Here is a 13,339-nt window from a genome sequence, read left to right on the forward strand (position 1 = left end):
GGGTCTTTCTCTGTCGCTAGGCTGGAGTGCAGTGGCGCGATCTTGGCTTACTGCAATCTCCGCCTTCTAGGTTCAAGTGATTCTCTTGCCTCAGCCTCCCGAGTAGCTGGGATTACAGGCGCCTGCTACCATGCTCCGCTAATTTTTGTGTTTTTAGTAGAGACGAGTTTTCACCGTATTGGCCAGGATGGTCTCGATCTCCTGACCTCGTGATCCACCCACCTCAGCCTCCCAAAGTGCTGGGATTACAGGTGTGAGCCACCGCGTTTTTGTTCAGGTCTTCTGTTTCCTTTTTAATCTTTTGTCTAGTTGTTTTATTCATTACCGAAAGTAGATTATTGATGTCTCCAACTATTGTCAGTTTCTCTCTCCAATTTTGTTAGTTTTTGATACATACATCTTAGGGCTCTGTTACGTGCATATGTTTGTAATTGTTTTATCTTTGTGGATTAACCTAATTATCGTTATAAAATGTCCTTCTTTGTCTTTAGTAAAACTTTGTATCTTAGGGCTTATTTTGTCTGATGTTAGTATAGCAATTCTAGTTCCATTTTCATTTCTGTTTGTGTAGCATATCGTTCCTCATCCTTTTACTTTCAACCTATTTGTGTCTTTGAATCTAAAGTGTGTCTCTTTAGAACATATAGTTGAATCATATTTTAAAAATTCATTCTGCCTGGCTTTTATTAAAAAGTCAAAAAATAACAGATGCTGGCAAGGTTGCAGAGAAAAAGGAACACTTATACACTGGTGGTGGGAGTGTAAGTTAGTTAAACCGTTGTGGAAGACAGCGTGGCAATTCTGCAAAGACCTAAAAACAGAAATATCATTCGACCCAGCAATCCCATTACTGAGTATACACCCAAAGGAATATAGATTGTTCTGTTCTAACAACACATGCACGTGTGTGTTCGCTGCAGCACTATTCACAGTAGCAAACACATGGAATCAACATAAACGCCTGTCAATGGCAGACTGGATAAAGAAAATGTGGTATGGTATACACCGTGGAATACTACGCAACCATAAAAAAGAATGAGATCATGTCCTTTGCAAGAACATGAATGGAGCTGGAGGCTGTTATCCTCAGCAAACTAATGCAGGAACAGAAAACCAAATGCCACACGTTCTCACTTACAAGTGGGAGCTAAATGATGAGAACACATGGACACGTAGAGGGGAACAACACATACTGGGGCCTATTGGAAGGTGAAGGGTGGGAGGAGGAAGACAATCAGGAAAAATAACTAATGGGCACTAGACTTAATACCTAGGCGTCAGAATGATCTGTACAACAAAGCCCCATGACACAAGTTTACCTGTATAAGAACCCTGCACATGTAACCCTGAACTTAAAATTAAAAAAAAAAACATTCATTCTGCCAATCCTTGCCTTGTAATTGGAGAATTTAATCCATTTACATCTAAAGTAATTATTGATAAGGAAAAACTCTACCATTTTAAAATAGTTTTCTATGTCTTATAACATTTTTGCTCCTCACTTTCTCCGTTACATTTTTTTGTGTTTGATTTGTTTTTGTATTGTAACATCTTGGTTTCTTTCTCATTTCCTTTTCTGTATGTTTTGGCTATTTTCTTATTGATCATGGGGATACAGTTGACTATTAAACTTGAAAATCTAGTTTGCATTAATGTCAACTTAATTTAAATAGTATGCAAAAGCTTGCCCCTAGATGTCTCCTTTTCCTCTTTTTCTTTAGTGTTGTTATTGCCTGTGGATTGCGTCTTTATTCCTTTTGTACTTATCAATACAGATTTACAATTATTGCTTTATTTAGTTGTCTTTTAAGTCAGGAGAGAAAAGGAGTTATAAACAAAAAATACATTTATACTGTCTTTATATTTATCTATATGGTTACCATTGCCAGTGCTCTCTTTCACTTCATGTGGATTCAAGTTACTCTGTAGTATCTTTTCATTTTAGTTGAAACAGTTCCCTTTAGTTTTTCTTTCAGGTTAGGTCTACTAGTGATAAATTCTATTGAGTTTTGCTTATCTGGGATGTTTTAGTTCTCCCTCATTTTTTAGTAATGGCTTTGCTGGATATAGAATTCTTGGTGGACTTTTTTTTTCTTTCAGCACTTTAAATGTCATCCCACCGCCTTCTGTTCACCATAGGTTTTGATGAGAAATCAGCTATTAATCTAACTGAGGATCCTTTGTAAGTGATGAATTATTAATACTTTCCTCTTGCTGCTTTCAAGATATTTTTTTGACAGTTTGATTATGATGTGTCTGAGTGTAGATATCTATGAATTTGTCCTACTTGGAGTTCATGGAGCTTTATGGATATGTAGGTTAATGTTTTTCATCAAATTGGTGAGGTTTTTGCTTTCTCTGCATTCTTTCCTTCTGGTACTCCTATTGTGTGTATTTTGGTGTACTTGACACAAGAGACCATGCTGTCTGCCTAGTGGGGATCGGGGCTGGTGTTTTGTAGCCATAAAGCTTACTCTCCAACTGACTGCATTTGGAGGACATGACCCAGGCTGCGAGGTCTGCTGCAGGAAGGGATCAACAGGCCTTTCGTGGGTCAGGAAGTCATGAAATTCAAGTGTGGGACTCTCTCCTCATCATGTGTGCATGTCTTGAATGAGGTGGTTCTTGCTGGGACATGATAGACTGTTGGATTAATGGGCTTGGTTTCTTTTCCCCCCACAGGTTCGAAGTCAACAACACCATTCTTCACCCAGAGATCGTTGAGTGGTGAGTACGGGCTGTGGTCGCCGTGCCTGTTTGTTGTGCTCGGCTCATGGGGATGGAATGCCCTGCCCACACCATCTCAGAGAGCCCCTCCAAAAGCAGATTCCCAGAACCTTCTCCCATAGCCTTTTCTGTTTTGCTTGTTCTTTGTTGTTGGTTGGCTGGCTGTACTCTTTTTGAAAGGGCATGAGTCACTTAAACATCAATTAAACTTATTTGCAATCTTACAAAAACTCCTACCATAAGTAAACCAAACTTAGATAGCTCCAGCATAAGGTAGGTAGCGAAAAGGGCAGAAATAAACATCACGCATAATCCCATTGCCAGAAAGGTAAACACATTTTCCTCACATCACGCATGTGTCTTGACAGAGGTGGCATTCTGTTCTACACATTCTTCTGTCACCTTCTTCCTTCCTGTGGTGATACTGTTAGCCCTTACCTGCTGCACAATTGGCTTCTACTAGCTGCCTACAAAGTGAGCTGTTTTATGCTTGGTGTCACCTCTGTGGGCCCTGGAAGTGGCCCTCCAATCCCAGTGTGCCACCAGTTTTCTTCCTAAGCCATCGCATTGCTCTTTGACAGCAGCAAGGCATTTTTTCTTTGATGGGTGACTGCACTTACTGAGAATGTAGAGGAGAGGCGAGGCCAGGCCTTTGCGAGATCATCACTTGCCTAGGAGATGTGTAGCCTACTCACATCTGACCCTAAGTCTGTATGATCACATTTTCTTTCCCGTCTAGCTGGGAACTCTGACTCGCCTCGTCTTAGAACTTGGGACCAAGGAGGTGTCCTGAAAGATGAATGGGCGTTGGCTGTGGAAAAAGGAGTAGGAGAGAGTGACCCAGGCGAAAGGACCGCTCGTTCACAGAAACAAGAGAAAGGGTGGTGGCTTTGTGTGGCCAGTGCGAAGCCAGGGAGCAGAGCCCGAGAACAGTTGGAGAGACAGGCAGTGGCTGGGTGGGCCTTGGTGTCCGTTTTGACTTTTTCTTCAGAGGAATGGGAAACACAGGAAACCCTTGAATGGTTTAAACAGGAGAATGGTAAGATTGGGTTTGCATTTTAAAAAATCATTTTGACCTCAGACTGGAGACCCAGCTGCAGGGCAAGTGTGGGAACAGGTGGCAAGTTAGGAGGCTGTTGCGGGGCTCCAGCTGGCAGTGGAGGGCAGAGGCAGGACAGAGCTGAGTGGTGAGGCCGCAGTCAAGAGGGAAAGCTCCTGGGAGGGACCAGTTGTGATGTGTGAGTGAAGGGCGGAGTTGAAGGTGACTCCAGGTTTTTGTCCCGCACAGCTAGGTGGTATGTCACTGAGATGGGGACAACTGGGAGGGCCAGATACCAGGGCAGATCTGGGACTTGGGGTGTGTTGAGTCTGAGGCGGGTACCAGTGTGAGAGAGGGCTGAGCTGGGGGTGGAGAACTGAGGGCTGATGATAGGCGCTAATACTGCACCCTCAGGGTTAGAGGCCAGTGGGTCGGACACCCCTCACAGCCACCCTCTGTGAAGACAGGGCTGGTGTTCTTCAAGTTCAGTTACCTCTTGTTTTTATAAAGTAACAAAGGTGAGCTGGTGGCTCACGCCTGTAATCCCAGCACTTTGGGAGACCAACATGAGAGAATCACTTGAGGCCAGGAGTTTGAGACCAGCCTGAGTAACAGAGAGATCCCATCTCTACAAAAACAAAATTTCAAAAAATTAGCCGAGCATGGCATTGGACTCCTGTAGTCCTAGCTTCTTGGGAGGTCGAGGCAGGAAGATCGCTTGAGCCCAGGAGGTCGAGGCTGCAGTGAGCCATGATTGTACTACCATACTCCAGCCCGAGTGACAGAGCGAGACCTGTCTCAAAAAAATAAAGTAATAAATGCCTGACTTGTCTGTAAAAAGCAAAAGATTTATAGGATCTGAAGAGAAACCAGAGAGCCTGTCCTATCTGTAGCCCCCATTTGGCAGAAGAATAAATCCTGGGTACTTAGAATGGGCCATGTCCACTTACACTGCCTCACGTGAGACATTCCCTTGTGGTCGCTTACAGCTTGGGTGCCTTGGAGACCACAGCTGGGTTCTGTACTCCCGCATCTCCTAAGGGATAAGTCATTAATTCGTCACTTTCGAAGAAGCATGCCTTAATTCAAGTGACATTTTCGAGGCTTTGAGGTCGAGAGCCCGCGGTCGTAAGCATACCTCCCAACTTTATTAAAGCAAGCAGCAGAAAGGACTTACTTGGCAGTTGATGGCAGCAGAACTGTTTTAGAAATGTCACATCGTCCCTGCTGCTCAGGGGTTTGTTTTAATAGCCCGGGTCCCAGTCATTCTCGGTGGGTCCACGGTAGTCATGATCATCACACTCCCTGGCTCATTGAAGGAAGGATGCTGTGTGGGGCGGCGGGCAGGTTCTTTATTAACAGGAATGGGTGGACTTTCCCTGATGTTAGATTACGACTCAGGGACACATCTTTTGTCTTTAGGTCTTGAATATCTTCACCATCCTCTCTGTCTGGTAGGGTCATGGGGATAACAGGAAACCATCAACTAGGGCACATGTGAATTCTAGCCCTAGCTCCTCCCTACTCAGGAAGTCGTGAGTTTTCTGAGCCTCAGCTTCTTGATCTATAAAACGGAGATATGGTGAAACCTAACTCATGGTATCGATATGAAGATTCACCCAGCCTCAGTTTCCTCACTTGCAAAGTAGGCTCAAAGATTGAGAGTATCAGTCAAGTGCTGGCATGTCTTTTTTTTTTTTTTTTTTTTAAGAGACAGGATCTCACTTTGTCTCTCAGGCTAGAGTGCAGTGGCGGGATCGTAGCTTTCTGCAGCCTTGACCTCCTGAGCTCAGGCGATCCTCCCACCTCAGCCTTCCAAGTAGCTGTGACTCTGGGTACATACCACCACACCCAGCTAATTTTTCTGTTTTTTGTAGAGACGGGGTCTCCTATGTTGCCCAGGCTGGTCTCGAACTCCTGGCCTTAAGAGATCCTCCTACCTCAGCCTTCCAAAGTGTTGGGATTATAGGCATGAGCCATTGCACCGAGCCTGGCACATTTTTTTTTTTTTTTAGATGGAGTCTTGCTCTGTCGCCCAGGCTGGAGTGCAGTGGCATGATCTTGGCTCACTGCAACCTCTGCCTCCCGGGTTCAAGTGATTCTTGTGCCTCAACCCCCACCTCCCCACTACAGGTACACACCACCACGCCCGGCTACTTTTTGTATTTTTAGTAGAGATGGGGTTTCACCATGTTAGCCAGGCTGCAGCCCGGCCCATCTTGATAACACTGTCACCTGTTAAGACTCCATGTGTACAAGGTGTTGTGCTAAGCACTTGACACATGTCACTGTATTTAAAGATATTTTATTTGTGGTGTATTAGGTAAGTGTTCTAGTTATTTCCATGCTATAGATGAAGAAACTGAGGCACAAGGAAGTTAGTGACTTGCCCAAGAAAATGCCAGTTGAGCCCAGACTGTTGAACCCAGGCTCTTGCACTGCTCCTTGCAGCTCTGAGGGGGCACCCGTGGAGTGGGGATGCCTGAGTGTCAGTCATCCTCCCAGCTCACTGCTGGTCCAGTGCCCTTGGAATGGTCTTGTGCTGGGGCCAGGGTATGGTAGGGTGGAGGACCAGGGGGCAGATGCTTGGCTTCCTTGGCACCCACGTGCACCTCAGCTCCCTCTGGCAGCTTGGCTGGGGACATGGGGTTCCTCCAGAGCCTGTCTGATTGGAAGGCAGCAAGCAGCCTCTCCTAGCACGGGCAAACTCGCTTTCTCATTTTTGTTCGGCTGTCATTCATTTCCTTCCTGTGACTGTTTTATTGTTTTCCATTCTCTCAAGGAGCGCCTTTTTGATTTCCTGTAAATTCCTCTATAATCATACTCTTCCCCACAAACATGAGATCATAACTGATAATTTCTTTTCTTGTGCTGGGTAGTGCAGTTTGAATGTGAAGGTCAAAAGTTGAAACTTCAAAAGAGCAGGCATCTTACTTCCATAATTTAGGCTGTGGTTCTGCTTTACTGTTTTGCAGACGATTAAATTGATCTGAAGGCAAGGTGGGAAATAAAAGGAGATGCTTTCATACCACCTGATACCTCAGTGCCTTGGGTTTTGGTTAAGTACCTCTGGAAGCGTCAGGGGAGAGCAGGCGTGTCAGCAATTGCCGTGTGCCTTCTTGGGTTTTAAGCGAGACTGTGTTAAATTGAGTCATCCGCTGGTTTTAGAGCTGTTAATTACACAGAACGAAAGTGTCCTGCATGCATTAATCAGGCGGTGGGTAACGTGTCTATTTCTGCTCACCAGCCTCTCCGTGTGCACAGGAGATGGAAAGCTATGGTTGGTTCACAGGTAGACATGCCCCAGGATTCTACGTCCTGGGTAACATGTCCCAAATTAGAAAAGATACGTAGATGATGACCTAAATTCTCGGTGTGTCTGTGAAAAGGATTCCAGTAGCATTGCTCATCTTTGTGTCCTCATGAATAGGCATTTAACCCTACGCCAGCAAGAAAGCCACATGGGAAGTGGGACTCCTAGGTGAGAGTGAGAACTTGAGTCACTGCGCGCCAGGAGGCAGGAGATGGATGTGGGAGCATCAGACAGAAGGAAAGGCGTGGCCAGGCCCTGGTCCAGCATGGAGGTGGACCTCTGCCCCACGTCTGCCCGTCTGGCTAGGTTTCAGGCACACTCGGCTCACAGCTGAGCTAAGCCATCATTTTCTTCATGGCTCTGGTTTCTGTGAGAGGACTTATTGATTGATCCCCCAGAGGATATGTAATTCCAACCAGCTCTTTTCTTTCTGTCCTTCCCCTGTGGGATTTTATCCTTTGCATCACTGGGTCATGGAGTGTGGGAGGGATAGTTGTTGGGGGTTCAGTGGTGTTGAATTCCCGCCCACCTGGCTCCAATAGAACCACTCCCTGCGCATCCACCTCCAGGAGAGATGAAATTCCTGGCCCTTTAAATGAGTTTTGCTCAACACGGTGGCACTTTGATGCTTAGAGGCTGATTTTGGAAATCCTTCATCCTTGTCTCACTACTATTTTAATCAGTGGAGTGTTTAGACCTCAGTTAATTGATATCTTAATTCAGGGTTTAACGCTCAGAGGCAGTTCTGTGACTTGTGAATATTTAAGGAAAAAAATAAGGTTGCACAAATACATCTTTGCCTCATCTAGTTTTTGTGGTTTTAGGTCTGTAGCAGGAGAGCAGGCCCACATCGGGTAGGAGCCTTTGCCTCGCAGCACCCCCTGTCTGTTTGAGCAGCCTCCAGGCATGGTGATGCCCACAGCGTGGCCATGAGCTGGGGACTCTCTGTGAGGCTGTGCAGTGCCCACATCTCCTGGCACGTGTTTTCCTGGCCAAAGAGCCTGAGCTGACTTCTGCCCAAAGTTCTCTTTTTAGAGACAGAGTCTTATGCTCTTGCCCAGGCCGGGATGCAGTGTTGTAATCATGGCCCACTGCAACCTCGGACTCCCAGGCGCAAGTCATCCTCCCACTTCAGCCTCCCAAGTAGCTGAGACTACAGGTGCACGCCACCATGCCTAGTTGATTTTTCTTTTCTTTTTTTTTTTTTTTTTGAGACGGAGTTTTGCTGTTGTTGCCCAGGCTGGAGTGCAATGGCGCAATTTTGGCTCACCGCAACTTCTGCCTCCCAGGTTCAAGCGACTCTTCTGCCTCAGCGTCCTGAGTAGCTGGGATTACAGACATGTGCCACTACGCCCGGCTAACGTTGTATTTTTAGTAGAGACGGGGTTCCTCTATGTTGGTCAGGCTGGTCTTGAACTTCCGACCTCAGGTGGTCCCCCTGCCTCGGCCTCCCAAAGTGCCAGGGTTACAGGCATGAGCCACCACGCCTGGCCATCTGTCTGATTTTTGAATGTTTTGTAGAGACAGGTTATTGCTGTGTTGCCCAGGCTGGCCTCGAATTCCTGGGCTCAGCCTTGGCCTGAGATCCTCCAGCCTGGGCCTTCCACAGTGCCAGGATTACAAGCATGAGCCACCATGCCCAGCCTGCTCAAACTTCTTAGGTGGCATCTTTGTCATCCTGTCCTGAGCCATGATTCTCTGTTGCTTCCTGGAGGAGGTGGCCTTTGTCCTCTCTTGGGGCTGTGTCAGCCTTGTAGTAGATCATATTTTAACAACTACCCAACACGTGCCCCGGGGCAGACAAGGCTGGGACTGAGTCTGACCGTGCATCTCTCACTCCAGGGGCCAGTGGACCCACGGAGGCTGGGGCACCCTTTTGTCCTTCTCTGTTCATGCTCAAGAACACTGGAAATGGGTTCATCATATTCAGCGTGGTGCATTCCTCCTGAAAATAGGGAGAAACTGCGCGGAATGCTGGAACATCCCGTTCTTTTCTGCAGTCATCTTAAAAACCGTTTCCGGTGTTTGTGCTGTGAGATAACCAGGCCAGGCTGGGATGCATCCTTCTATGCCTGGCGCCTGGGTGAGACTTCAGGCCCAGAATGCCCTATGGATAATTGGTTAAGCCAGCACACAGCAGACGTCTATTTAAGCATAGATTCAATTGGGCCAGGCCAAAGCCCAGCCAGGCTGGTTTCATCAGAGAACTGCCTTTGTGGAATAATTTGTCCTGGTTCAGTTTGATTTTTTTTTTTCTACTTCCCCCAAAGTAAGATTAGAAAAGCAAGTAGGTCCCTGGGCCTCGACGGCAGAGATGCTTATCGCCTCTGCTGGGAGGAGGATGTGGTCCTTTCTCCTTTGGCAGATTATGACCTCTTCCCGCTCATCACCATAGGAGGATGCCCCAGCTGCAGTGGGAGGCGGAGTGGAGAGCCTGGGAGTGTGGGCTCCTGTCGTCACCCCTGGGCTGCTCTTCCTACCTGTGGGACTGGAACGAGGCAGTGGCAGAGGGAGTTTGGGCTGCTGGAGCCTGGGGAGGCTTTGCCCCTGCTGCGCTCGGTTTGGCAACATCCCATGCTGCCATGGGTTGGTGAGGGTTGGGTGGAGAGGCCTCCTTTTCTCTTTGAAATGAGGCCATCAGCTCTCCTTGTTGGAAATGAGCTGTTGTCTGGCTTTGGTGGAAGGCCAGGTAGCTTTGATGACACATAGTTACTGCGTGTCTGTGCTGGTGCTGGGACCCTGTCTTCCAGGGCTATATATGGCCTTTCAGAAGATACTTAAATTAAAAGAATTCTAAGTGTTAGAGGTTTCTGAGGATTTGTCTAGACTACCCAGGGAACACAGAGAAGGGATTTAGCCCAGGGTGGGAGGGTAGAAGGGGGTCGTCTCCAACCCCGAGAAAAGTGTGTTTTGGGTGGCAGCTGGAGGTGGGCAGGAACAAGTTCCAGGCAGAGGAGGGAGGAGGCAGGAGGCTGGGAGAGCATGTGGGGTGAGTGGTGGAGATGGCCTGCACCGACCTGAGTTGTGCTCTACTAGAGGTTTACCTTCATCCTGAGGCCACCTAAAGGCCACTGGAAGCGAGGGAAAGCCTGATGAGGTTTGCATTTCCTGCAGATCCCCAGCTGCTATTGGGGCAGGTGGGCTGGAGGCCTGGACCTTGGCCATGGGTTGGATGTGGGAAGCGGCGGATGAATGTGATGGGAGAGGGCATCTAGGATGACACCCGGGTCTCTGCTGAAGTAGCAGGAAGATGGCAGAGCCGCATTGAGATGGGGGCACAGTCGGGGTTCTCGCACACTGAGCTCCAGGGCGCCCGGGACCCGCAGGTGGGTGCAGAGGGAAAGCAGGGAGAGGCAGAGGGAACCATGCCTTGTGCGAGGAGGGGATGGGAGGGCTGGCAGCATGATGGGGGTGAAGAGAGAAGCAGAGAGGGGAGAGGAGAGGGGAGGAGATGGGTAGGAAGTTCAAAATAGAATGCAAAAGCTGCTTTCCCTCCTCCCCCAAGGCAAGGACTGTTAGGGCCCCGGCAGGCAGCGTAGGGGAGGCTTGGCTGGAAGAGGAGAAGGAGGCGAGTGAGGGGAGGATTCTTCACTTGTAGAGGAAGCTGTTTCGGTGGCCATGGAGCTTCTAGCAGGAGGGGTTGGTGCATGGTGGAGGTTGGAGCTGGGATCCCCAGGTGGGCGTGTGAGCTTGGGAAGAGGATGCACCTTCCCTTAAAAGGGAGGGAGGAGAGGATGGATGGGGAGTCCTGGGAGTTTGGAGGAGGAGAGGTGAGAGTGGACCCATCTGCTGGCTGCTGTGCGCTCCAAGAAGTAGGAGTGGAATTCATTCATCCACGGTGGCTCCCGCTGGGGGCAGAAGTTGGGGGTAGAAATCTTTGGAAGGTGCGGGAAGTTGAGAGTAGCCCTCCTGCGAGTTCCTCTGCAGCTCACGGCAGAGCTGGGGTCTCGCCGAGGTGACTGGGCCTTGCTTGGCCATCGCCAGTGCTTGACTTCCCCTGGCAGTGCTCAGTGTTCCTGGAGCAGGCACAGGCTGAGCCCGTGCGGATGGACGGGCACAGGGCGGAGGAGTCTACAGCACTGGCAAGAGTGGTGGCCATAGAGAAGGGCCAGGGATCTAAGCTGAATGGAGGTAGAGGGCAGCTCCAGGAGAAAGTAAGGGGTTGGAGGGCGGAAGGTCCTGGCCCTCACCCATGCTGTCACCCAGTGATCATCGCTGCATTTGAGAGAAGAGAGACCTGCTCCCTGACAGCGGGATCCCCGGGCTGGCGTCATAGAGGGTGGCAGTGGGAATGACACCCAAGGGACTGCGAGTGGGTTCTTGCTCAGAAGCCTGAGCTGCTGGCTGCCCGTGGCTCTGAGCTCTCACCCTCTGGGGACAGGGGCAAGTGCGGGGTCCCAGGTAATGAGACTACACCCGCCATAGGGCGGCATCAGAAGCACCTTCATGATGATTAACTGCACACTGTCAGGCTTCAGGGCTGCCTCTGCCAGAGAGAAAGGGCGTTCATTCGAGAAAGTCTCCCTGGGCTTGTGGGTTTGTTTTTTCCACCTTCCCCAGAAGGTTCTGTGGTCTTGGAAAGGTGTCGCTGAGCCGCAGGGTGCCCACCTCATTTCCCAGTGACAGATGACTGGCTATCCCAGCTGTGTGGCATCGTGGAGACCGTGTGAGTCAGCGGCTGGCTGGCGTGGGCTGCTCCCGTGAAGTTCCCAAGGGCTTGCTGCCTCTGATGGGAGTCGGAGAGCCACCGGGCCTCTTGCCTCCCCATCATCCTCGCCTCCCTGCCTCGGGGCCTCTCTCTGGGCTGCCTCAATGGAGGCCAGCTCAGGTGGGCTCCTGGCCAGGCGGAGGAGGAGGAAGAGGAAATGCAGGAGAGGTGCCCTTCGACAGAGGAGCGAGTGCTGGTCTGCGTCCTCAGACACCCCAGCTTTGCTCCCAACAGCGGGATGGGTGCTGGCCTGCATCCTCAGACACCCCGGCTTTGCTCCCAGCAGAGGCGCGGGTGCTGGTCTGCATCCTCAGACACCCCGGCTTTGCTCCCAGCAGAGGGATGGGTGCTGGTCTGCATCCTCAGACACCCCAGCTTTGCTGATCTTGAGGGTGTTTGAGTTGATCCCTTTGTGAGGGTGATGGGTGGGCCTTTGGGAGCTTTGGTGCAGGTAGCTCATCTTTAGTAAAGGGAAAGGAGCTGGCCAGGGGGTGCACTGGGAACTCTCTGCCTTGTGCAGAGGGACTCAGCCGGGTTGCCCACCTCCATTCTCCAGATCTCAGTATTAGAGACCTCCCTCACCGGGTGACCAGCCCCAAACCAAAAGGGCCCATGCCTCTCCCATCATTCCCTCACGTGACACCCCGGCTCCTGCTCTTAGCAGCCCTCCTTCCACTCCATCATTATGTGTTTACTCGCACTGTATCCCTCTCTCCGTGGTCTCTGCACTCCATTAGGGGAGGACGTGGCCCTTTCACTCCACTCCATCACCGGTGCCTGGTATATCTAGCTGACACTTACTTATTAGTGATGTGAAATGAATGAATGGACATTTACCATTATGGACAGCACCTCATTAAGGTTTTTAAAGTGCTATCAAAGCAGTGTGTACCCTTGGTTTAAAAAGCCACTAGTACAAAATCAGTACAGGAAAGCTAGGTTATCTTGAAACCAGCGACTCCTGCCAGCCCATTTCTCTCCACACCAGCCCTCCCCAGAGCCAATTCTTTGGGCCATTTCTGTCACCCCCACCCAGCTTTTCATCGTATGTTTATTGCTGGTTCTTCCACGGGTTCCTTTTGCCTTCTTGTCGTACACTTGAGCCTCCTTTAGTTCTTGCTCCGTGAACTTTCCACCCTATCTTGCCTTTGCCCTGGGTGAGCTGAGGCTGCACAGATGGGGCCCTGCTCTCTCTACACGTCTTTTCTCCAGCCCGTCTTCACCTCCCAACTTCTGTTGCGTTTCCTTGTTAGGGTTTGTAATATTTCCATTGCATTTATGTGACCAGTAAATCTTACCTGTTTTCGGGGGAGACATTAACTCTAAAAGGTAAAAAAAAAAACCCAAAAAATAACAACAGAAAAAAACAGCCATAAAACTGTGTTTCTATGATCACTATGACCGTGGTCTATGCAGAGCTAAGGAATGTATCGGGGCGGGAGTGCCTTCTCTCTGGGTTGGATGTCACAAGCCCAGGCCCTCCCTCAAGAGGAGGCTCCTAGCGTCAAGAGCATATAGACTGTTTTTCTTTTCCTTTTTTTTTTTTTTTTTT

General features: G+C 49.3%; 1 protein-coding gene across 1 annotated transcript in view; it reads left to right on the forward strand.

The window, feature by feature from the left end:
• LOC105550367 (xaa-Pro dipeptidase-like) overlaps positions 1–13,339 on the forward strand; it is a 128,948-nt gene that overhangs the window by 27,295 nt on the left and 88,314 nt on the right. The window contains exon 6 of the mRNA XM_011995274.1: positions 2,683–2,727. Coding sequence (XP_011850664.1) covers positions 2,683–2,727 — 45 coding nt within the window. The remainder of the gene's footprint in view (positions 1–2,682; positions 2,728–13,339) is intronic.

Source organism: Mandrillus leucophaeus, unplaced genomic scaffold (genome assembly GCF_000951045.1).
Source record: "Mandrillus leucophaeus isolate KB7577 unplaced genomic scaffold, Mleu.le_1.0 Scaffold48, whole genome shotgun sequence".
In the NCBI taxonomy this organism is placed as follows: domain Eukaryota; kingdom Metazoa; phylum Chordata; class Mammalia; order Primates; family Cercopithecidae; genus Mandrillus; species Mandrillus leucophaeus.